The sequence below is a fragment of the Neomonachus schauinslandi genome, chromosome 4 (genome assembly GCF_002201575.2).
Source record: "Neomonachus schauinslandi chromosome 4, ASM220157v2, whole genome shotgun sequence".
In the NCBI taxonomy this organism is placed as follows: domain Eukaryota; kingdom Metazoa; phylum Chordata; class Mammalia; order Carnivora; family Phocidae; genus Neomonachus; species Neomonachus schauinslandi.
In genome coordinates, this window is record NC_058406.1 from 92761784 (window position 1) to 92784473 (window position 22690).

Consider the following 22690-nt stretch of genomic DNA (forward strand, 5'->3'; position numbering starts at 1 on the left):
GAAGGGCTTCCTGTCATTATTATTAGAATAGACAGCCCTGCCGAGTCGTTCCACGGAGCAAGGGGGCTGACTAGCGGACCTCCAACTCCACTTAGGGTGGGCCCGAGGCATTGAACCGACCCTATCACGAGGCACAGAGGCTGGACCTCAGCAGAGCCTGCCTGACAGGGAGCCTTGCTGGATGCAAAGAAGGTTACAGGGGACCTGACAGCCAGATGGCCTTCTGGGTCTGGGAGGAAACTAGGCAGGCTGCACCATCTCTCCCACTGCTGCACCGACACACATACGGGATTTCTGCTCTTTTGAAAGGTTTCCTGCCTAAGCAAATCCTCAGCTTTTCTTCGATCATCTTACTGCCCTCCTCAAGGCATGGTCTCAGGGGTCGGGGGGAATCAGTCCTCCACAAAAAGGGAGAAGAGGACTCATCCCTTTCCTCACTCCTTAATTTCCCTCCCCCTCCCCAAGCCAGCGCCTCCGAACTGCCTTCTGGTTATAACTCTATTGCAATTCAGCGGAAGGAGGGAAACAGGGAGTTAGGTACCATTATGGCTGCCTGGGCTCCTGACCAGGGCTGGGCAGGAAGGGCGAAGGGGCCAAGACTCCGCCTGGACCACAGTACTGGACTCCAGGATTTCACTGTCTTCTCTGACTTGGCAGACGGTGCTGGGCCAAAGCGGACTGCCACCGAGGATAGCCCAGCTGGGACCTTGAGAGCGCCAGGTGGGTAGAGGTGAAACCAAGGATTCTAGAATTTCCAACCTGTGGGCTGTGGTGAGCAGGTGGCCAAGAATGGGCTCCAGGCATGTGGAGAGGTACAGATCTCCTCAGCCCCCAGGGCGGCCGGGTGGGGTGGGGGCAGCAGAGCCCCTGGCCAGGAACCTCCTACCTCAAGCAGGATGGCCAGCCCCAAACAACAAGGTCAAAGGCATGGCCAGCCAGAGCACTACACTGGGGGGCACAGGTCTGAAGGTCTGAAGGAAAAGACCATCAAACTTGGAGCTGGGAAGGAAGCACAGATCCATGTGGGGAGCCCTCTTGGACAGAACCGAAGTTTATATTGTTGAAATTTTAGCTGTTACGAGGAGGTTTAGACATAAGAATAGGAAAAAGGAGAGAATGGACTCCTGCGCTTACAAGGACAGGAAGTGCAGGAGCTAGGGGTCCCGCCAGGCCCCGGCCATGCCCCCAAGGGTAATCCCTTCCTGCTAGGCCAGCAGAGAGGACTGCTTCCTTCACCTTGCCCGCATTACCCAAAGTGCATAGTCCTGAACTCTGCCGGGGAGCATAACTACAGGTGTCCTTGCAGTTCATCTGACTCATTTTTTGTGCCTGGTGACCTCACCTGGTGAGTTTTTCATCACCTCTAGAGCAAGGCGCACCTGGTCAGCAGGACAGGAATGTTTGTTGAATGAATAAAGGAAACCGACCAGAGCGGATTCCCACGCTTCTGTGGTCAGAGGCTTCCGGTTTCCACCTCCACCCCCAACACATTTTTGTGTCAACAAGACTACAAATCTGAGGACTACTGAATCTCTCTGGTTTGGTTTTAATTTTAACCAAACTGGTCTCTGGTCTCTCTGGTTGGTTTAATTTTAATCAATTAACATGAAAGAAAGATTTTTAACTTTTTTTTTTTTTACAGTAGAACACACATACCTTTGTATCTACACAAGCCCCCTGCCCCATTAAAATAAAGTTGCCTTTATCCTATAACATGAGTTTCATTAAATAATCCTGCCACCCCAATGAAAGGCACTCACTTCTGTGGGCGGAAGGGAGTTTTACAGATGCTGCCTGAAAGATGGCAAGATTTTTTTTCTTTGTATGTTTGATATATTTCGTAATTTTTTAAAGGAAAAGATCTAACATCTTCATTTACTTGATGTCCCCAGAGTAGTCAAATTCATAAAGACAAGATCCCCATCAATCCTCTGAATTCTCCAGGCACAGAGTCACTCTCTGGGAAAAAGGGGTGGGTGGGTGAGGGGCTTATGTGAGAACCAGAAGCCCGAGTCCTGGCTCAGGATGATGCTTCTGCTAGGGGAGAAGGGTCACCTCTCAGGAGACGAACCTTCCAAGAATGGAGACACTCCAGATGGCAAAAAGAGCACAAGACCTAGAGGTTCCCCAGGGCCAGCAACAGCCTAGGGTTACACTGAGAACTCCCTCCCCACCCCTCCTTGCCAGTGGGCTTTCATATGTGCGTGCGCCTGCACACACACGCACACACACACGCGCGCGCACACACGCGCACACGCACGTGCCATGAGCATGGTGCCTGGTTCTGAGTCTCTCCTCCAACTTCTGCTTTTCATCTGGAACACTTTCCCTTTCCAGCTCTCCAAGCCAACTTCCTCCCGAGACGTACACACTTGTACAAGTTCTCTCTCGTCCGTGGCATCTCCAGTTCGAGCAGATCTGATGATGTGTGCGGCCCGGCCCTATCTGGATAGGAAATGGCCCAGAGCTACATGCCCCACCCCGAATATGGGCACATCCTCCCTCACCTCGCGCCATGAAACGCACAAACCTCGCACCTGACGCATCGTCCAGTCCTCCCTGGTTTAAAGTTCCGTCCGCCATCTTCTCTGACCCACACGGGTGCAGGTGCCTCTCGCTGTGGCTGAAGTGACCTGGCAGGGCATGATGAGGAAGGGATGGGCCAGAACCTGACAACTGAGCCCCTTCCGTGTGCCAGGCACTCTGCTGGGAGCTGGGATCTGGGACCACAGTGCCTGCGTTGGGGGAGTGAGGGCCACCTACGCAGACAGGGCTATTTACCCAGGCTTTCTGATGGCGGTGACAGAAGGCACAGAGGAGGAGACTCACTCACCTGGCCCATTTCCACCAAGTTTCCCTTCACTGCCACCACCGGCTGCCCGCCCCTCGGTCCTTGCCTTCTCTGCACATTGGAAAGAAAGCCCACGAGATGCTCCCAGCCAGAGAGAGCCCACACGTTGCTCACCCTCTCCCCAGTCCTCTGTGATTATTAAATGGTTGGTTTCATTCAAACACCTCAAGGTAATGTAAGCTGCACTGCCCACGCGAATGCTAATAGCACATATAGATTCCCCTGCATTCCTGTGGTGAGCTCATGCCATAAAATAATGGGAGTGGAGAAGGGAGGGTCATTTCCAGACCCACGGGATAACAGGGGGAGAGAAGTAAGCTGGGGGGGATGGGGTGGGACAAGCAAGAACCAGCCCCTGGTGCAGGCGTTGATGGGGATGGCATGACGGGAGACAGTGGGAGGGGTGGGGGTTCCACTGGCCCCAGAATCCACCCATCCGTGCTGTGCAGGCCCTTCGCTATTCACTCAAAGGGCGTGGTTTGGAGTTTGTTCACCCATGAAGCTTCCATTCCCTGAAGGGCTTGGGTCTTCCCCGGGCTGGGTCTGGGTCACCCTGAGGCTGTGCCAGGACAGATGTCCCAGGGTCTTCTCGCCACCGAGTCCCCTGGTAACTTCCCCAACCATAATTACAATTGCCTTGCAGAATGGTTTCCTTCACAGAACCTTCTGGGTTCTCAAAGCCCTCGCCCTTCTGGGGTGTAGAGGAAGCAGACTTGGGTTGAATACAGAGAGGAGGGTGGTGATCACTGACTCTCTCCCAAATGGAATGAGCTGTAGCCAAAAGGGTAAACATCCATCCCTGAAAGTTCAGGCAGACCTGTTGCCATCTGCTGGGGAGGTTGTTGCGGGGGCAGGGGGGGTCCAGCTCTGAAGGGGGTAGCAAACTAGACTCTTTCTAAACCCAAGACTTGTGGAGTTCAAATAGCTGTCTGATGGTCCCACATCTTATGCCTTCCCCCCATCTGGCCCATGTGGAGGAGCCCTGGGGCTGAATTCACAATTCCCTGCTCTCTCCAAACACAGTTCTATGTGGCTGTGGGCTGCTGACCTTGATCGTGTACGTCATCCTAGCTCACCATCAGACACCCTGGAGCTTTCTGGGGGAGTCTCCAAGCAGGACCTCCCAGGCCCCGTTGCAGACTTGCCTTTCTGTGGTCACTTTGGCCAGGGACTCTTAACTTTTTCCTCTTTGGAGGTGAAGAAAGGGAAATGGGAAGGTCCCCAATGCCCTGCCCATCCACCGGTGGGGGGTGGGGGGAGGGTTCTCCAGGCTGTGAATCATCCAGGCTACTGGACTAAAAATCAGTTTTCCTTCCAAGAGTGAGAAACTTACAGCTTGTGGAACTGTCTAAGAGGTGAAAACTCACTAAATTCAACCCCTCATCATTCAGAAGAGGATGCTGAGGACCAGAGAGAGAAAGCAGCTTGCCCAAGGTCTCAGAGCCTGCCAAAACCAGCCCCACAACCCACATCTCCTGGCTCCTAATCCGGTGGTCTTTCCATTGCCCTAGGGAGCCCCACCCCAGCCAAAGGATTCGGTCAACTCACGTGGGCCAGCACCTAACTCAGAGCATGAACGCCACAGCTTCTGCTCTTCAGATAAGAAGCTGACCTTACATGGAAATATTAAGAAAGTCAAACACGGTGTGTGGGGTGGGGGGTTGGCATAACGCTTCATCATCCCTAAGCCCTGCCCAAACTCTGAGCATGGCAATCGGACTGCAGGAAAATGTTTTATTAATCGACACAATGCCCTTTTGCTAGTCCACAGAGAAGCTTCTGCTGGAGAGGGGAGGGAGGAGAGGGAGACGGGGAGGCTTTGGCTCCAAAGACACAAGTCCTCAAGATATGAAACTCTGGAGAGAACTTCTAGCAGCTTCTGGAGGCAGAAGAGAAACTGGCCAGGGAAGAGGGGTAAAAAGAAAAACTAATGTAGGGTCACATATGGCAAATCACAACTCATGAAGAAAGAGTCACACCTGGTACCGTGATTCCTCATGGAGGGTGGGTGCAAAGTAACACCCGTGACCCGTTGGGTGACACTCCCCAGGAGACTCCTCACCCTACCCCTGCCTGCCCCATCCCCGGGATCCACAGGCCGTCCAGCATTGTGCAGGGCCTAGAGCTGAGGGGCGTGGAGGACGAGCCAGCCTGCGTTCTGTTGCCGGGCTCTGACAGGCTCCCCAGCAGAGCTGCTCCCCGCTCCATTCCAAAACTCTGTGACTGGCCCCCAGCTCTCTGCTGCCTCACCTGCCATCTCTCCAGGGTGCTCGGAGGGGCCAGTGAAAGGCCATTGTGCCCAAAGGCCTGCAGAGGAGTGGGTGGGGATCCCCCCAACACCCAGACCACCCAGACCACCCAGACGGAGGATATGGCAACAAAGCCACCTGGGACCAGAATCTCTCCAGGGAGGAAGATGGCACGGGATTTTCCAAAGTTATTCTAAAAGAAATTTACATAGGATATTTACATAGTATGCATATTTACCACTTTCCCTCTTCCTTAATTTTTTTTTTTTTTGCACAAATTCTACTACTACACTAAAATTTTCCATCTCCTTTTTTTCCATCCTCCCTCCTGTTCACCAGGATTCACTGGGCCTGTTGGCCACCTCGCCCCCTGCCTGTCACCTGCGGTCATGTCTCTGTGGTCCCAGAGGAGCTTGATCCTTGCTGGCCTTGGCCCCAGAGGCTCTGCTCTGTCCTCCATCACCATCCTCTGTCCACTCCTTATGCTCATGACCTTTGCCAAGAGGCGCAAGAGTTGTTGGCCCAGGCACATTAGCGCACTGGGGATGCTGTGTCTGCCTCCCTCTGCCGGAGACAGAGGCTGTGGAAGGCGATTTCCCCCAAGGGCCTCCCCAGGGAAATCTGGGTCGTTAGGGAGAGTGTAAGAGAGCCTGCGAGTCAGACCAGTGCATGTGTGAGTCCCAGCCTCTCTGGTTACCAGCGGTAGGCTCTGAGCAGCCTCCCATTTCCTCAGCTTTAAAACACAGACAACAGTAACCTCTCTCTCCTATGGTTAATGGGGGAGTTAAATGAGGAAATGCATATAAATAATTTATATCTAGCACAGGACCTGGGACACCATCAAAGCTCGATATTATCAGCTATTATTGTTGTTGCTGTTGTCAATGATGATGGTGAGGACCAGAAGTCCCTCACACGTCAGAATGAGCCTATCTCTCCTCACTCAGTCTCCAGCAAGCATGGCAAACAGCTGCTTCTCAGCCTTCTGGACAGCAACCCTAACGAGACTCAAACATAGCTATTAAATCATCATTTCTGTCCTGAGGCCAGCCTCCCTTGGACTCCTAACCAACTGCAGAGAGCACTTCCACTTGGGGAGAGGCTAGAGGAGCTGTCCCTCTGAATCCTCGTGTCCTGACTCCTCATCTCTCTCCAGTGGGGCCGATGCCCTCCCTGTCTCTCCCCTTACCACCTTTCTCTCTTTCTTCTTGGCTTTTACTTCAACCATCCCATTTTATACATTCATTTTATCGTCTGCAGCTCTGGCGGGAATGCCGACTCCAGAGGACTCGTCTGTTCAGTTCATGAGTACCTCCTCAGGCCCCAGCATGTGGCCTGGCACATGCAGACCCACCGTATTTGTTGAATAAATGATCGAAGGAATGAACACATCTAACTTTTGCACTACAACCTTTCAAGGGTCAACTGGAATGCCACCTCCTCCGAGAAGCCGTCTCTGATTCCTGCCTCCTGCACCTTCCCCTCACACTTTGCTACCCTTTCCTCATACCTCTTACCTTGTGGAGCCCAGACACATAGCTCTGTGCATGCACGGCATCTCTGTTCCTGGGCCGAAGCTCTTTGTGAAGACTCTAAAGGAGTCAGGAGACTTCAGTCTGAGCCCACTCATGCTACTACAGTGTACGAGCTGGGGCAAGTTCCCTACACTCTCCGCATCTCAGTCTTCTCAGATGTAGAATGAGAGCCTGACACCCACCCCACAGGATTTAGTCCTCGCCCCGTTTTTTTCTTTGTAGCCCCTTAGGTCAACCAGGATGCCGTCTTGCTCACAGGCACAGCTCAATGCATGCTTGCTGAATTACTGAGCCATCGCTGTGCCCGTTGCTTACCACAGGGCCCAAGACCGGTATGTCTGGGAGGGGACAGGCCAGAGGAGGTTCCCAGGGATGCCAGCAGGGCGTCCGGCATTTCTCCCTAAGGAGAAGAGGGCAATGAGGGGCACGGGCAGCTTCTTGAATCCCCAAAGCCTCTGCTCAGGGGTCTGGCCCTGCAAGGACCAGGACAGAGCCGCCCACGGAGGCTGGGCCACTCTGAGTTAGCATTGCCCCGGGCCAGGCACAGACGCTTTGTTGGTCTGTGACCATTCAGACCCCATCTATCCTCTCCACATGGCAATGTGAGGATCCTTTTAGTATTATTGTTTAGCAAAGCCCATAAACCAATTCTGCCTCCCTGGGTCAGAGCTGTTTATTTAATTAGCATTGTACGAGACTAAAAGAAAACCTTGTTTGACTCAGAAAACCAATATGACCTTTTGGCCCCAGCAGAGATGCAGCATGACAGGGAACGCCCACGGGCCAAGAAGAGAAGCTGAATGCAAGTGTCTGCAAAGCCATTCCATGGGTGGGAGCGCGTTCCTTAAGGAGGCAAGGTGCCGAGAAGTGGGGCCTCTCCTCCACCCTCCCTTCAGTTTTTTTTGGTAATATCTATTCCCTGCTGCAGCCCATCCTCAAACTGCCTTGCTAGCCCCCTTCTCCGTGTTAAGCTCCAGACCCACTTTCCCACCTGCCTGCCGCCTCCCTCCAAGCCATCCAGGGTCAACTGCAAATACCCAAGCTCCAAAGTCAAGTTCACGGTCTCTACCTTTCCCTTGCCCTTCTGCCAAACTGCTCCTCCTCTAACGTTCGCCATCTCCCCATCACCAATCACCCAGTCTTATAATCCCAGAGTTCACTTAGACTTCTCTTCTCCTGGATGCCTTTCCACTCTACCTCCTTCTGTCCCTTTCCACCGTGACCATCCCAATCAGGCCTCCCACACGCCCTTCCTGGATCAGTCTGCTGGCTGACCTCACAATGGGTCTAACATTCAACCAGAACACTGCTCCAAATAAATCTTCCTAATCACTGCAACACGGACCACCTTTAGTGGCTCCCTGACACCTACCAAATAAATGCCTTAGCCTAATAGTTTAAGACCTCCGTGTCTCTAGCAAGCCTTTTATTCCTGCCTACCTCCAGCCATTCCCCTCATATGCCCTAAACACCAGCAAAGCAGCATATTGGTTAAGCTCCCAAGCACCGTGCCCTTTTGCAATTTACTCGGATTTCCCATTTCCGCATCTCAAAATCCTACCCACTGTTGTTGGTCTAGCTGAAATGTCACCTTTTCCGTGAAGCCAAGCACTCATTCAGCAGCAAATATTTATTAAGCATTTATTCTGTGCCAAACACTTCCTGATCACTTCGGAACATGCCCCATCCTCCCTCGTCTGCTCATAAACATACTTAAATCCCCTGCTGTACTGTAAACTTCTTAGGGACAGGAGCGAGGGCTTATTTATTTCTATTTCCCCAACACTGACTAACAGCATGCATCACAAACACGGGGTATAATATTTGTTAAACTGCATCAAGATTTATGCTGTCTGTGGTTTTAATATCATTTAGTTTACAATTCCCCTACTTTTTTTTTTCTGCTTAAGTATGCACGACCAGGAAGAAGTAAAAATAAACTAATGATACTTCTCAGCAGCTCTAAGCCTGTAATTATGGTGAACTCTAAGTTATCCTTGACACTGGAACCATCATGCTGGAGAGAATCTCCCACCAGAAGCATAAAAGCATCATCGCCATCAGTCTTTGACATATATTGTATGACTGTCAAGGAGCTGATACGCCTTTTTAACTTTGTGTGCCCAATCGGGGTGGTATCTGCCTCTACAGTCCTGAGAGCTGGCTGAGTAAGAGGGATGGAAAGAACGACGGAGGCCTAGCTGGTGGGGGGGGTCCAGTTTGGGATGGAACGTCTGCCCTGCGCAACCTCAAAGCAAGACTGGACAGTCACGGTGTCACGGGCACTCGGCACTGGCCGGTTTCTTTCAGACGACCGCAAGGGCAGAGACATCCCAGCCCCCTTGGCAGCTCAGGGTCCAGAATCGATTTGTGTTTTAAGGACAAACGCCCAAGCGTCAGTGGGACCGAGTAAGGTTCTGGGATGGAAGAGGGCTGTGCTTCCAGCCTTGCGGGCGTCGGGATGGTGCCTCGCTGTGTCACCGGGGACCGCCACATGCAAACCACAGAAAATGAGATTTGCAATTCTGCACTGATAGCCAGATAATGTAGGGGGGCAAGCTCCCCTCTTCCACTTCTGAAGCAAACAAATATCACATGGGGTGATTCCGCAGCTGCATTAGTTGGGGAAAATTGATGTACATTTCATGTGTCAGGGAGCTGAATCCCAGAGAATGGAGCCAGCCTCCCAGAAAATGGTTTCTTTATATAGTTCCATCCATTTATTGTTTGATTGGACTTTCTGTATATTAAATTCAAGCTGTTCTGCCGCTCGTGGGCATTATGATGCGTTGGCTCCGTGGGAAATAATGAAGGTGATGGGATTTTACAGCATCACATTACAAAGGAGGCGTCCCCAGCCTCATCCATCTCTCCATCAATGAGCTTGTGTGTGAGGTGGCACTTATATTAAAACAATTTTTCTGATTCAGTTTAATGACGCTCATTCCAGTCCTGACACCCAGAATATGATTACACGAGCCAGATGCAATCTTCCTCCATCCAGTCATGGTCAGCCAAAGCTGAGTTATCCTCCCTCCTGGTCCCCCACCTTCCCATGCACCCGACATTTGCATGGCACTGGGCAGAGGGAGGTGGGGGCCGGGGAGGAGAGGCCTCGGTTCCGGCCTGGGAAACGCGGGCTGGACGGAGGCCCGAGCACGGGACTCAACTTGGAGGCCACGGTCTCTGAGCCCTCTGGCCCAGAACTTTGGGCGCTCCAAGGCACTGTGGTAACTCCTTCCCCCTTGTCACAAACAAGTCCCCATTGGAAGTTGGTCTGAGGTTACTATGGAACACTCTTTCCAAAAGAGATTGCTGCAGGACTGGTCCCTACTTCCAAAAAAGAAAAACTGCTTAGATATTACCAGAGGATGAGCACTTAGGATATGAGTACGGTGTCGGCTTCTTGGAAGGAGTTGGTTGTGTTCAGGGCCACCTGCCCGAGCACAGGGGCTGGGAGCCTCCCAACTAAGTCTCTGCTCCTCTCCCTGCCCGGGGAGGGGTTGGTGGGGGGGGGCGGGGGGGTGGACGGGGAAGCTCCCAGCCATGATTGTATGTGAACCAGAACCCTGCGTGGCCCAGAACAGGAGCTCCCTCCTGGATGAGAGAGGCAAAAACACTCTAGCAGTTATTGAGTGGTTCTGGCCCTCCCCTGAGGAGAGGGAGGGCCAGGCTTCCTTTTATTTACACTATTTTCAGGCAGAATAATTGCTGCTCCTCAGGAAGAATCATGTTTATGTTTACGGGTGTGTTTGAAGAGGGAAACCCAAACAAAACCAAACAGAGAAAGGGAGAGAGAGAGAGATTGAGATTGATTTTGAGAGATTTAGGAGGAGAGCTGTGAAATGGGCATCAGCCTGAAAATCCCCTCCCCAAAATTGGAGCAATTTGAATTGCTGGCTTGGAAGAACAATCTAAAGTAATGGTTCTAGTGTGAAGCACCCGAAAGTCTCCTATCCCATCCATGTGAATCCATCCCTCCCCCACCTGCAGCACCGACACCCTGCCCACCCCTCTGTCTCAGCTGCTAACAGAGCCACTGACTTCCTTTTCCCTTTCTGAACCAAGACTGTCCCCCAGCGTGGTAAGCACGGTGCCCAGCCCTTGGCAGATGCTTGGTATTCACTGCTGTGTTGAAAGGAAACCACAGGGGTGCCTGTGTGGCCCATTTGGTTAAGCTTCCGACTCTTGGTTTTGGCTCAGGTCATGATCTCAGGGTCGTGGGTTGAAGCCCCACGTAAGGCTCTGTGCTCAGGGCGGAGTCTGCTGGAGATTCTCTCTCTCTCCCTCTCCTTCTGCCTCTCCCCCCAAACATGTGCTCTAAATAAATAAATAAATAAATAAATAAAACCTTTAAAGAAAAGAAAGGAAACCCCAAACCAGGTACAGACGTTCCTGCTTGCAGGCAGCCCCAGCCCGGATCTCAGACACCCATGCTCCAACTTGGGCTCTGGGGCTTGTTCACTCCATCCATGCTGGGGTCTCACTGCCCTGGGCATTGAAGCCACCCTCTTGCAAGAGGCCCCTTCTTGTGCAATGCTTCTCCCGGGGTGGACAAGGTCTTTAGGACCATGTCTTCCTGGGCCGGTCCTTGCTACGGGAGCTGAGAAAGTCTTGGGTGGCTGTCGTGGTAGAAGCAGGACCGGCATCGCTCCCTGTTGCCCCTGCCTTCAAATACACGCAAAATCTCTCAGTTCCCCCCTCCCCGCTGCCAATGCCCTTGGCCCAGCCACCATCATCATCCGCTGCACAGACTATGATGGTGGCTTCTCCCGACAAAGTATTCACTACCCAGCAGCCAGAGTGATCCTTTGCAAACCTAAGTGAGGCCTACTTAAAACCCTCCAGTGGCTTCCCATTCCAGGCAGAGAAAAAGACAAAGGGTCAAGCCTTTGATCCCGAGGGCCCTGCATGAGCTGCTTCCCCCATTACCTCCTGTACCTGGTCCCTGCTCCTGCCGCTTGACCATTAGGACCTTGTAGCTATTCCAAGAACAGCACGCCAAGGCCTCTCCTGCCTGATGGCCTTTGCATTTGCTGTTCTCTTGGCCTGGAATGCTTTTCCCTAAGCTACCCACATTCTTTCAGGTCTCTGCTCAAATATCACCTGAGCTCCTGACATAAAATAGCAACTCTCCCTCGCTCCACCACCTTCCCGCACTCAGGGCTCCCTGTTTATGCCACCAGGCTTTATTTTTCTCTGGAGCATGAATTGCTGCCTCACGGAATGTATTTATCTGCTGATCTATATACTATCTGGGCTCCTCCACTAGAATGTAAGCTCCACAAGATCAGAGACTACTTTCTTTGCTGCCATATTTTTAGGGCCTAGTGGCTACTCAGCAAATATTGGTTGCATAAAGAATCGAATGGAGGAAAATTTCATGGACGGGGGCGCTTATCTCTGGCTCCCTTTCTGCTCTTCCCTGGCCCCAGAGTCTACAGTGGGAAGCATGGCCAAGTGGCCAAAAATACTGAAGGACGAGGGTTGAAACTTCCTGTGCAAGAAAGGCCCCACCATGCTAAGGCTGACGTCAGAACTAGAGAACGCCCCGCTTGGCCTCCCCATCTCCACCCTGCCCACAAATGGATATTTGTCTGATCTGACCAAATAGCCCACATTTGGATAGCACTTCCACTGGTTCTTAAAATGGCCAGGAGATGGTTAGCAAGTGAGGAAACTGAAGACAGGTAAACTGGGGTACAAACCTGTTTAGTTGAACAGCTATCTAGTGAGACCCTGACTTAGGCACAGATCACACAATGATCTCTGGAATAGAGATCTGCCCTTGAAGAGCTCACATCCTGGGAGAAAAACACATAAGTGGATCAAGTTAATAAAATATGGCAACTGACAAGACAGAGGTACGTCAGGGCTGCAGTGGGAAGCAAGAAGAAGGGTGCCTAGTACACCCTGGTACTGGGGGTGGCAGGAAGGACTCTGGAGGAGATGATGTGGGGCTGAGCTGTGACAGATGATGGGAGCTAGCCAGACACAGAGCAAAGTGAGGGGTTGTCTCTGGAGTGGCAGGAAGAATATGAGTAAAGGCCTCTTTTTCTGACCCTTGGTCTACTGCTCTTGCCACCATCTCTTGTTTTGGTTCAAAGGGAAGAGAAGTGAGTCTCATTCAATTCTTGCTGTCTGGACCTTACACTGGGCTGATGTGCAATCATGGCGCTTTGTATTTGCAGGGCCTGGTGCACAGTAAGCACTCAATAAATGTTGAATGAATGCAAGATTCCTTGTCGGGATGTGGATCTGTATCTTCTCTTAGGAATTGCAGCACCCGAGAACTGTTGGTTAAGAAGTGTCAAACCAAGAAAAGGCCTTGGGGTCATTCATTTCCAATAAGTGTGGCTATGACCAGATCTCCCTGGGCGGGGACATACCACCATCCATGTAGGCACAGCTGACCACTGTCCTAGGCCAAGGCACTTGGGAGTTGGGAGGAGGGCTGGCGGGCCCCGGAGGCAGTGGATGAAGGTGCAGCCAGAATTTGGGGGATTGAAGGGTTAACCAGATCCCAGATTGGCTCCACTTCTGGCGCTGGGGGGTAGCCTGGTCAAGCACCCCATTCCGTGATGTGCCTGTATTGATTGTCCAGGCCGGACTCCCAGTCTTGCAAAACCTCAGGCACGCCCCTTCCAGGATTATGTTTTAAAGGGAAATGCAAATCACCTGGAGGCTGCTTCATGCTTGGAAGAAGTAAAAATCGATTCTGTTTTAGTTAAAGTGATTTTTGGACACTGTCAAAAGCTCTCTCATCTCAGGGCATGGGGTGACAGATAGGCTGCCTGTCTCAATTACATAAGCAAGCCAACCAGGCAGCAGCAGGCCATCTTACCAGGAGCAAGTCTTCTCTGGGCCCTTCCCAAGCCCCCACCCCCCCCACCCCCCGCCCTGAAGATAGCCAAGACGGCCCCATCCCCTCCAGTCTCAGAGCTGGCCTTCGATAGCCCTGGTGGGTGCTCACTCGTGAGGCTTTCCTTCCGCACGCTCTCCTCTTCCCCACTCTGAACTGGAGCCTCACCCACAGACTGACTCAGACAGTCTAGGCCAATCGTGATGCCAAGCCAAGTCAAACAAAATTCAGAAGGAAAATCTGCTTTAAAAAGTCTACAACATAGACGACCTTCATAAACTAGACATGTTGGTCTTATTTAATATTGGGAGTTCTGTCTTATCCCTTTCCTCTGTTAGCTGAGATAATTGAGGATTTTATTTATAGCAGCAATTATGAGCACCGAAATTAATCCTTTCGTGGCGCATGTGGGAGCTCTACGGTCAAGGGGGCATAAGGGAAACATGGCTGGCCATGCAGGTCTTCCCTACCAGCACAAGAAGCTGCAAAGGTCAGCCATCCTCGAGCCTCGGCGGCAGTTGGGCCGTTATTGTTCTGTGTGCTTAAGGTATTTTGAGATATTAAATAAACAGAAATGATTGGTTCCAGGAGATCCCTCCCTGGAGGACACCTGAGTAACTCATCAGTGAGTCCTGGGAAGGCGGGCAGAGATGGGAACTGGAGCGAGGGAGCATGAACTCTGCTCGGCACTTCGGTCCTCAGCCCAGCCCCGTGGCCTGTCAGTCAGCCCTCCTCTGCAAAGGAGCCGAAGACAGTTTCTCCCAGACTGAAACGGGAACTTGGGGCAGGATTAGGGCAGGGAGGGTTTGCAGACGGGAAGAACGAAGTGTCTGCTGGGCGCTGTTAGAAGTAGCTGGACAGACCGTGGAATGTGGCAGAATATTGGCCCTTGGTATCCCACAGCCACTTGGGGGCTCAAATGCCAGCAAGGAATAAGAAAAAGAAGGGCTCTCTGGAATCGCTTAGGCCTACAGCTAGCCAGTGAATAAGTTCAGGACAGGAACCAGCCAGGGGAGAGGGAAAAGTTTCCAGGGTCGAGTTGGGGAGACCTCTGAGCAGAACAAGAAGACCCCCACCCCTGATGTTGCAGAGTGTCCCAGGGGATGGGCCAGAGGCCAGGTGAAGGCTGCCCTCCTCTGCCCCCAGGGGCCAGGGCTGGGGCAGAGCAAGCATCTTAGGTCCACCCTAGAAAGGGTGGACAGGCAGGTCTGGAAAGGACTGAGAACAGTATCAGGCCAGGCAAATGGAAAAGGCGCCCCATTCACAATGACCAAACCATTAAAAAACGTTTTGCCAAGTACCTGCTATGTATAGCCAAGCAGTGAGCCTGGCAATGGTTCCACCTGCCAACTCAGGTCAAAGTCAAAGTTGCTCAATCCAGCATTCAACCACACCAGCCAGGGCGGAGGAAGAAAACCCTGCTGTCCCATTACTTATCCGAGGTTAAGGAAGACACGACTGAAGGAAGGCTTCTTGTCCTGCTCATTCGCTTCCCCTCCCAGAGGCCAGACGTTCTGATGCACACGGAAGAGCACGGCGAGGAGCCCACCGGGCCACAGTCAGGGGAAGCATGCTACTCCCCTTTCCTTCCTCTTCACCTTCACTCTCTGGCAGAGGCCCCCTGCTCCCTGTCATCCCCTCCCCCGCCTCAGAAAGTACATACAAGGCCAAGACTGTCCGTCCCCTGACACTGGCCTCGCCCTTGACCTAGAGGGTGGATGCTAAAGGACATCAGTGGTCTCCCCAGCGACAGTAAAACAGCGGATTCTGCCAGGAATGCAGCCATCTGATTCCCAAGGCAGCATTTAAACGGGCCAGATGGAAATGTTTGGTTTATAAATTCCCTGTGTGCCTAGGACAGTGGCTGCAGTACTCACTGTGTCCGTATTCAAGAGCGACGTGACTGGAATAAACTGACCCCCCGAGGCCATAATATAAAAGATGGAACCCTGGAGGTCTACTTTCCCCCCACGGCCCTGAATGGTATGGGGACACGCGGAGTGGCGAGTGAACAGGGAACGGGCGCTGGAGACAGCCAGACTGGCATTGGGAAATCAGGTCTGCCCCGATCAGCTGTATGGTACTTGATCTCTCTGGGCCTCGCCTGCTGCATCTGCAAAGTGGGATGGCATTTTTCCCACCTAGCAGGGCTGTTGTGAAGACTCAAAGGGGTAATATATGCAAAGTGCTTAGTGCACCGCTGACACACAGTAGAAGCACATATGCTGTTACCCTAATAATAAAAAGTAATAGGCAGGTGGCCCCTGAAGTTTCCATCGATCTCCTCTGAAGCGATCCCACTTTAACTCTGACATCCACCCATCTGCCCTGTTTTCTCCCCACGGCAGTCCTGAGGCATCACTCTGGTGTCATGAGTCCCATCAAAGGGCACGTAAGGGCACGCGGGATGGTCACAGCCACGTCAGGCGCAGGGCCAGGGAGGTCCTGGCCTTGGGGGGGGGGGTTCCCCTTCAGGAAAGTGAAGGGATGGTCAGGGTCGGCCTCGAAGGGGCAAAGATGCCTCCTTCTCCTGACACGGTGACCAGTTCCCAGGCCACTTTATCCCTAAATATCCCACTGCGCCAAGAGACAAGGTCAAACGACCAGACGCTCCTACCCACTCTGGGTGTGAGTGGCTGTTCAAAGAACTATGTGTGTGTTGGAGAGAGGAAGGGGCAGGATGGCCTGTGTCCGACGGACAAGAGGGAAAGGAAATGCCCACATCAAATGTGTCCTCCACAAATGGACAATGACACTCCTTGCCCGCCCCACCCCCCTGTGTGGCCCAATGACAAATGTAATCATTTTAAAAGGTCCTGTCACCTGCTCAGTCATTCCCAATAAGCATACACAGCACTATGGAAAAACCGACACCAGCGCCACGGGGTGTCAGCCAGGAAAAAAAAAAAATCAAATCACCAGGACGCCACCAACCAAATTGTCAAAGACCAAATAAAAAGCTTCATGAATTCTCCATCGGCAATATAACGCTTCCTGGCCTAAGCAAATACAGACCCAGCATACGAATTGTAAAGGGATTTTGCATTAGCCTCAATGACTTCCAACGGCCGAAGCAGAAACCCCTAAGAAATTCATGTCTCCTCCATAAAGCAGCCGCTGTTGGCTCTAATCCTGTTAGGGGGAAGATTGCAATCTCCTTCCCAAACCCCTTCCTCGGACGGAAAGCTTCGCATGCCAGCACCATAAACACGTTTCTGCGACCTCAGCTAGAGAAGGGACCTCGGGGAGATGGAAGAGACGGCGTCACCCGTGGCCCTTGCTGAGTGCCTCTCCCTCCCCGGGATGATCCTGCTACTTCTGTGTCTGACCATGTGATCTCTTCAGACCATCTCACCATGGCCCAGGTAGGCCGGGTCATTCAATCACAGAGAACTCCTCCTTCAGTGAGAAAAAACAAGTCGGGCGCTCCGCTTTGCAGGAAACCCAAGTTGAGAGTCACTTAGAGAAAGTCTGCTCAGAGCTACCAAACCCTGGAGCGTCTGTGGCAGCAGAGAAGAGAAGGAAAGCAAAAGAGAAATAGCCTGCAGATACACTAGAGAGAAGAAACGCAGGAAGGATCCAAAGAGAGTGCTCTCGGCGTCTTCTGGTTAATGGAACTGTGTGCCCTCCTTACCACATTCACCGAACTCCTCAGGCCCTTCTTCCTTCCCACCTGCTACCCCGTTTCCCTCCCCCCGCCGCAGCCCTTACAAGCGAAGGGGCATATAAGAACCCAGCAATCACCACTCACTCCACCCCACACACATACACAGAATGCAGGGCTGAAAAGAGAAATGGTGGCTTAATTTTCCATGTTTTATAAAATGCATGCCCCCCCAAAAGAAAACTCAATTCAGAGCAAGCTCTCACCCCCCAAATGAATCACACGTGTGCCTTCCTCTTTCTGATGAGGCAACTCCCCTTGCTCCTACGACTTGGACAAGTGACTCCATTCTTGTCTGCCGGATCCTGCTACCATCCAAATGTAACCTCCCTCCCATGTAACCTCCGCCCTGCTGGCCACCAGCGCAGACTTACCCTAGGGTGGTCATGGTGACAATGGTGTACCAAAAAGAGGCAGGGATGCTCGTGAACTTGCTGGCAGAGGAGCCCTTCTCGGCATAAAACATCACAGTGGCAAAGATGATGATGGCCATGGTGAGGGAGAAGAGGAGAAAGCCGAGTTCAGAGGCACAGCTCTTGAGTGTGTAGCCCAGGATCCTCAAGCCCTGGGAGTGGCGTGAGAACTTGAAGATCCGGAAGACGCGGAAGACCCGGAGCGTGACGAAGGCGCCGGACACGTCCTCGTTGTTGGTCATGACCAGGCCGATGTAGTAGGGCATGATGGCCACCACGTCGATGATGCTCATCACACTGCGGATGAAGCGGTAGCGGCTGGGCGCCGCAAAGAGCCGGAGGAGGTACTCCACGGTGAAGATCATGACGCAGGCCGTGTCCAGGCAGAAGAAGGCCACCGAGTAGCGCTCCCCGCACGGCAGCTCCTTGCTCCCAGGCACCGTGCCACACGGCACCGTCTCCACCACGTTGGTGATGACCGACACGGCGATGAAGAAGCCAGTCACGTAGTAGAAGACCAAGGCCAGCGTGCTGGTGTGCGGGTTCTCGAAGGCCCGCCACATGGTCTGGCGGAAGCTGAGCGAGGGCATGGACTCCTGGTTGTTCTCCGAGTCGTTGTCGTCCATGAGCCGCTCGGCATTCTCCCGCTTGCGGTCCTTGTACTCCTCGTAGCAGCAGTCCCCGATGATCTCCGGCAGGATGCCGTAGAAGGCCAGCTCGTCGTCGTAGGCCGAGATGCACTCGTAGCGCGGGTAGTGCAGCTTGCCCGTGCGGTAGAAGTTGAGGACACACCGGAACACTTCGGGGTCCCGGTCGAAGAAGTACTCCTTGGTGTCCTCGTTGAAGAAGAACTCCTTCTCTGTGCTGCCCAGCAGCGTGTCCGGGTAGCGCTCCAGCGTGGTCCGCCAGGTCTGGAACCTCCGGCCGCTCACGTTGAGGACGATCAGTTCATCCTGCCGCTTGTTCTTGTCGGCAGGGGCGAGGGGCATGGGGCAGTTGGCCACCGGCATCCACCCGATGGCCGCCGCCCGCGCAAAAGGCAGCCAGGCTGCCACGCCGGCCGCCATGCTGACTCCAGCTCTTGGGCCGGCCGCTGCTCGGAGGCGGAGGCTTCGCACACCAGCTTGGAGTTCGTTCCGCGACCCCTGGGAGACAGGAGGAAAGAGCAGAGAACCGGGTGAGTCTGCGATTGCCTCCCCGCTAGGAAGCGGGACACGGGGAAGGATCAGTGCCAAGTGAGACGGCGAGAGTCTGGAAGGCAAATCAATGAAACCAAAGTCACTACCCAAGGGCGGCGACTTGATTCTTTTTCCTCCCCTCCTAGGGAGAGCACCTCACACGGCACGGGGCAGCCCGTGTTGGGCTCACCAGATGTTGTTGACTGCCCAACAAATTGTCAAGTTCCAGGAAGGCTCAGTAGCATTTGGAGGGAAAGGCTCTTTAGGAGGAAGATCTGGGAAGACGTGGGTATAATCAGCTCTGAAAGGTTATGGCATTATTACGAATTTAAATTGGGAGAGGGTAAATGAGTTCTCATTAAATGAATTTAAAAGTGGGATAAACATGCTAATTTTTATTTCACTCTTCACCCACCAGGGTAATCAGGAATGGGGGGTGGGTAAGGGAGATCAGGTAAACACATTCTTTCTACTCCTCATTGCTGAGGTGGAGGCTGGGCCTGCCTGTGTCTGGAAAGTTCTCCGAGATGGCAGGTAAAGACGGTAGGCCCAGAGCTCGGTACAGTTCTGTTCCCCAAGTTCCATGGAGAAGGCAGTTGCTGGTGGAGTGCTACTCTCCGGGACACCTGGCAACCTAGCATCCAATTGTGCCCCTCAGAGCCAGGACAGAAAGATGTGGGAGAGGCTGTGAGGCCAGGCAGGACTCCTTCCCCCCTCTGTAAAGAGGGTCTCGGGCTCTTGGTTCACCTGCCTTCCATGCATTGTCCCTCTCCCTCCCAGAGGAAGCTGATCCACACTCTGCCATCTCCAGATTCCTCGCCTCCCGTCTCCATCTGCCCACCATCCATAGCTCCCTCGGGTTATGTAACAATACTCTTTCCCATGCCAGCCCCTTTCACCTGGCCCCACTCCAGCCCTGGAGGTTCCTCCAGCCCTGGGCCACCTTGTCCCTTCCCCCACCAGTCTCTGAACCACACCGTGGACACACCTCCCCATCACCTGCATGGATGGGAGTGGGGGGACAATGGCTCGGAGAATTATTTTTGGCTTTGAGAAACAGATTTACCTTCCCAAATCTGGCTTTTTAAGGATGATACTGAAATGACTCTGAATCCCCAAATGTGTTACCATCTGTGGGAAGACATGTGGTGACACAGAAACACACGTAACAGCACCAGGAAATTGTTTGGGGTTGACACACTCATTTTCACTAATCCTAAACTGGCACACGGAACCAATCCTCACTCAGAATTATTTGGACCCTCTGGAGTTCAGTTGGCTTGACTCTGTGTTGAAATGAATGAGGCAGAGGTTTGTCTTATAAATGAGATTTGATCTTCATCTTTCCCTATAAACCTGCTTCCTTCTCCTGACTACCAACTCCTCTAGGCCCTCAAATCTCCACCTCTTCTCACTCCTGAGCTACCGCTAGACTGTCCCCATCTGGATGCCTCTGATGCTGGACAAGGTCACACCGAACCTACCTCCTCTCCCAAAGCTGCTCCTCAGTCAACCTTTTGTTCACGGCTGCCCTAACCCCAGGCCTGTCCCTTTGGCCATCTTTCTCCTTACTTCACCCAAAGAGTTGCCAAATAATGAGATGACAGCCCTTACTGCCCTCATGAAGGCCCTCATTCCCTCAGGCCTCCTTCCCTTTCCACTGGCCTGCTCGTCTCTCTTGCCCCACCCCCCACCCCCACCCCTGTTTCTCCTGGTCCCCAGAAATCCATTCTGCTCAGGGTAATCTCCCTAAAGCCAGGTTCTGATGGTGCTGAACCCCACAACCTACAAAATCAGGTCCACACTCTCTGGCCTGGCATTCCAGCCTTGCTGCAAACGGATCCTGGCTGACCATTCTGGCCCATGCTCCGTGCACCTGTCCTAGCCTCCAGCAATAAGAGCAGAGCGGCTCTGCTTCTGGACACTCCTCCTTCTATGGGGAATATCCTTCCCCTTCAGCCTTCCTATTTGCCTCCCGGTTCCTCATGCTCTCTGCGATGCCCCCTTCTCTCACCACCTTGAAATTCTCTCCTTCTTTGGGCTCACAGCGCTTTGTTTGCCCCTCTTCTCTAGCACCTCTCACCCTCTGGGCTGGATTACAAGACACTTTCTACGTGTTTAATTAATACTCATCGCTAACAATCATCTTGCACGTACTCTACGCACCGTCTCCCCCGGATCATCTCCTATTACCCTCACAGCAACCTAGGAAGAAGTCTGAGGGTTGGCAGTCTGCCAGCCGGAAAGGGATGAAACAGGGATCCCACCTCAGGCAGCCTGATGCCCCCCACCACGTGCCCTGACGCCTACGCTACCTGACTTCTCTAGGTCTCCCTGTCCAGGGAGGAACAGCAGCTGATGTTTACAGAGGGCGGGCTGGGCCCTCTGGGCCCTCTGGGCCTTTCTGTGGACCATCTCAACCCACCCCACTGACAACCCTAGAGGGGAGGAGACACGACTGTCGTCCCCATGTCGCAGATGAAGAAGAGAAATCACGAGGATTTTGAGTAACTGGTCAAAGGATGTGATAAGAAGGCAGAGAGATTTAAACCCAGGCGGTCTCGATGTGGAGTTCAAGGGGACAGCCCTGTTTTCCCCCTCCCATCGTAAGCTCCTTGAGGGTAAAGGCCATGACGCCTCCGTTTTGACCCAACAGCCCAGGAAGCAGCTCAGAGTGCTGCATCAGGAGGTTCTCAAACTGGGAGCCCAGATTTTATAGATCATTTGCATTCCCTCGATCTTACTCCATGCCTTGCTAAGGGAGGTTTCAAGGGTAGACGTTCTCTCTCCTGACAGACAGCGGAACTCTGCCGACAGATCAGAATCAAAAGAATCCAATTGAAGTGCCTCTGACTCACTGTGCTCTCAGTCGGGTTTTCTCAAGGAGCCAATCTCTGCCTCAGTTTCCTCATCTGCATGCTAAGGAGAATATTCACAGGTGCCTCTGCTCCCTCATAAAGGGAGGTTGATTCAGATGCCACAGAAGACAACAGGAATGACAATGACATTCCCTATAAATGTCATCACTCAGAGAACAGAAAAACAGCACAAGCCTGATGAGCTCTTGATTATGGCAAAAGAACAGGGGGATTATTCATCCATGGCAGTGGGTGATCCGCATGCCACTGATGGATTTGGGAACACATCCTGTGCATTTTATATCTTTTTCAAGAAATTTACCCTGGTAACTCCCCGTACTTTCTTTGGGCTATCAGGAGGATCTGCAGTCCCTTCACACACTCTTCACTGGGTTTTCTAAGGAGTAAGGGCAGTTGGGCGGGCAAGCCCACAATGTAAGCCTTGGTCACAGATAATTCCAATTCACGTTCAGTGAACATTTATTGAGTGCTGACAATGTTCTGGGCACTGTTTTAGGCACTTTTACAGCAACAATTCAAATTTATCCCCAGAGAAAATCCTATGACTTGGACATTTCTCCCCATAAGTTTCAGCAAGGGAGTTGAGACTCAGAAAGATCCCTTCAGAGTGGCTGAATTCCATGTGTGTAGAAGCTGACGATTTTCAAGCAGACCATTGACCGAGTCACTGCTAAATAGCTCTCCTGACCTAAGTGTAGGCAGATACTGATGCTCCTCACGGAAGAGAGCAGGATGCAGAGACGCCCCTCAGCCCGGCCCAAGCAGCGAAGAGCAGGAGGTCAGGAAGCCCTGCATTCCAGTTTCACTTCTCTCCTGCACTTGTGAAAGCAAGCCCACCAACACACTCTGGGCCTCGGAATCCTCCTCTGTCAATTGGGAGAACTGGACAAGAAACTGACAAGGAGCCCTTTGGCTCAAGGCATCCTCGATCCTACTAGGACCCGGGACATCGAGGCAGCAGCCCCTCGGGTCTCACCGAGACCTCTTCGTAACGGCTGCCCATGCAAAACAGGAAGTAGAGCATCTGGGTTTGTTGCTGTGGGGACAGACTGCCTGAAC

The 22690-nt window shown here is 52.7% G+C and overlaps 1 protein-coding gene across 2 annotated transcripts in view; it reads right to left on the reverse strand.

Moving 5' to 3' along the window:
* KCND3 (potassium voltage-gated channel subfamily D member 3) overlaps window positions 1-18659 on the reverse strand; it is a 199114-nt gene extending 180455 nt beyond the window's left edge. The window contains exon 1 of one of the 2 annotated variants that reach the window (XM_021690096.1): window positions 17536-18659. In XM_021690096.1, the coding sequence (XP_021545771.1) occupies window positions 17536-18641 (1106 nt within the window). In that variant the 5' untranslated portion in view covers window positions 18642-18659. The remainder of the gene's footprint in view (window positions 1-17535) is intronic. The other variant, XM_021690097.1, reaches the window with a different exon arrangement.
* Between the last annotated feature and the right edge of the window lie 4031 nt (window positions 18660-22690).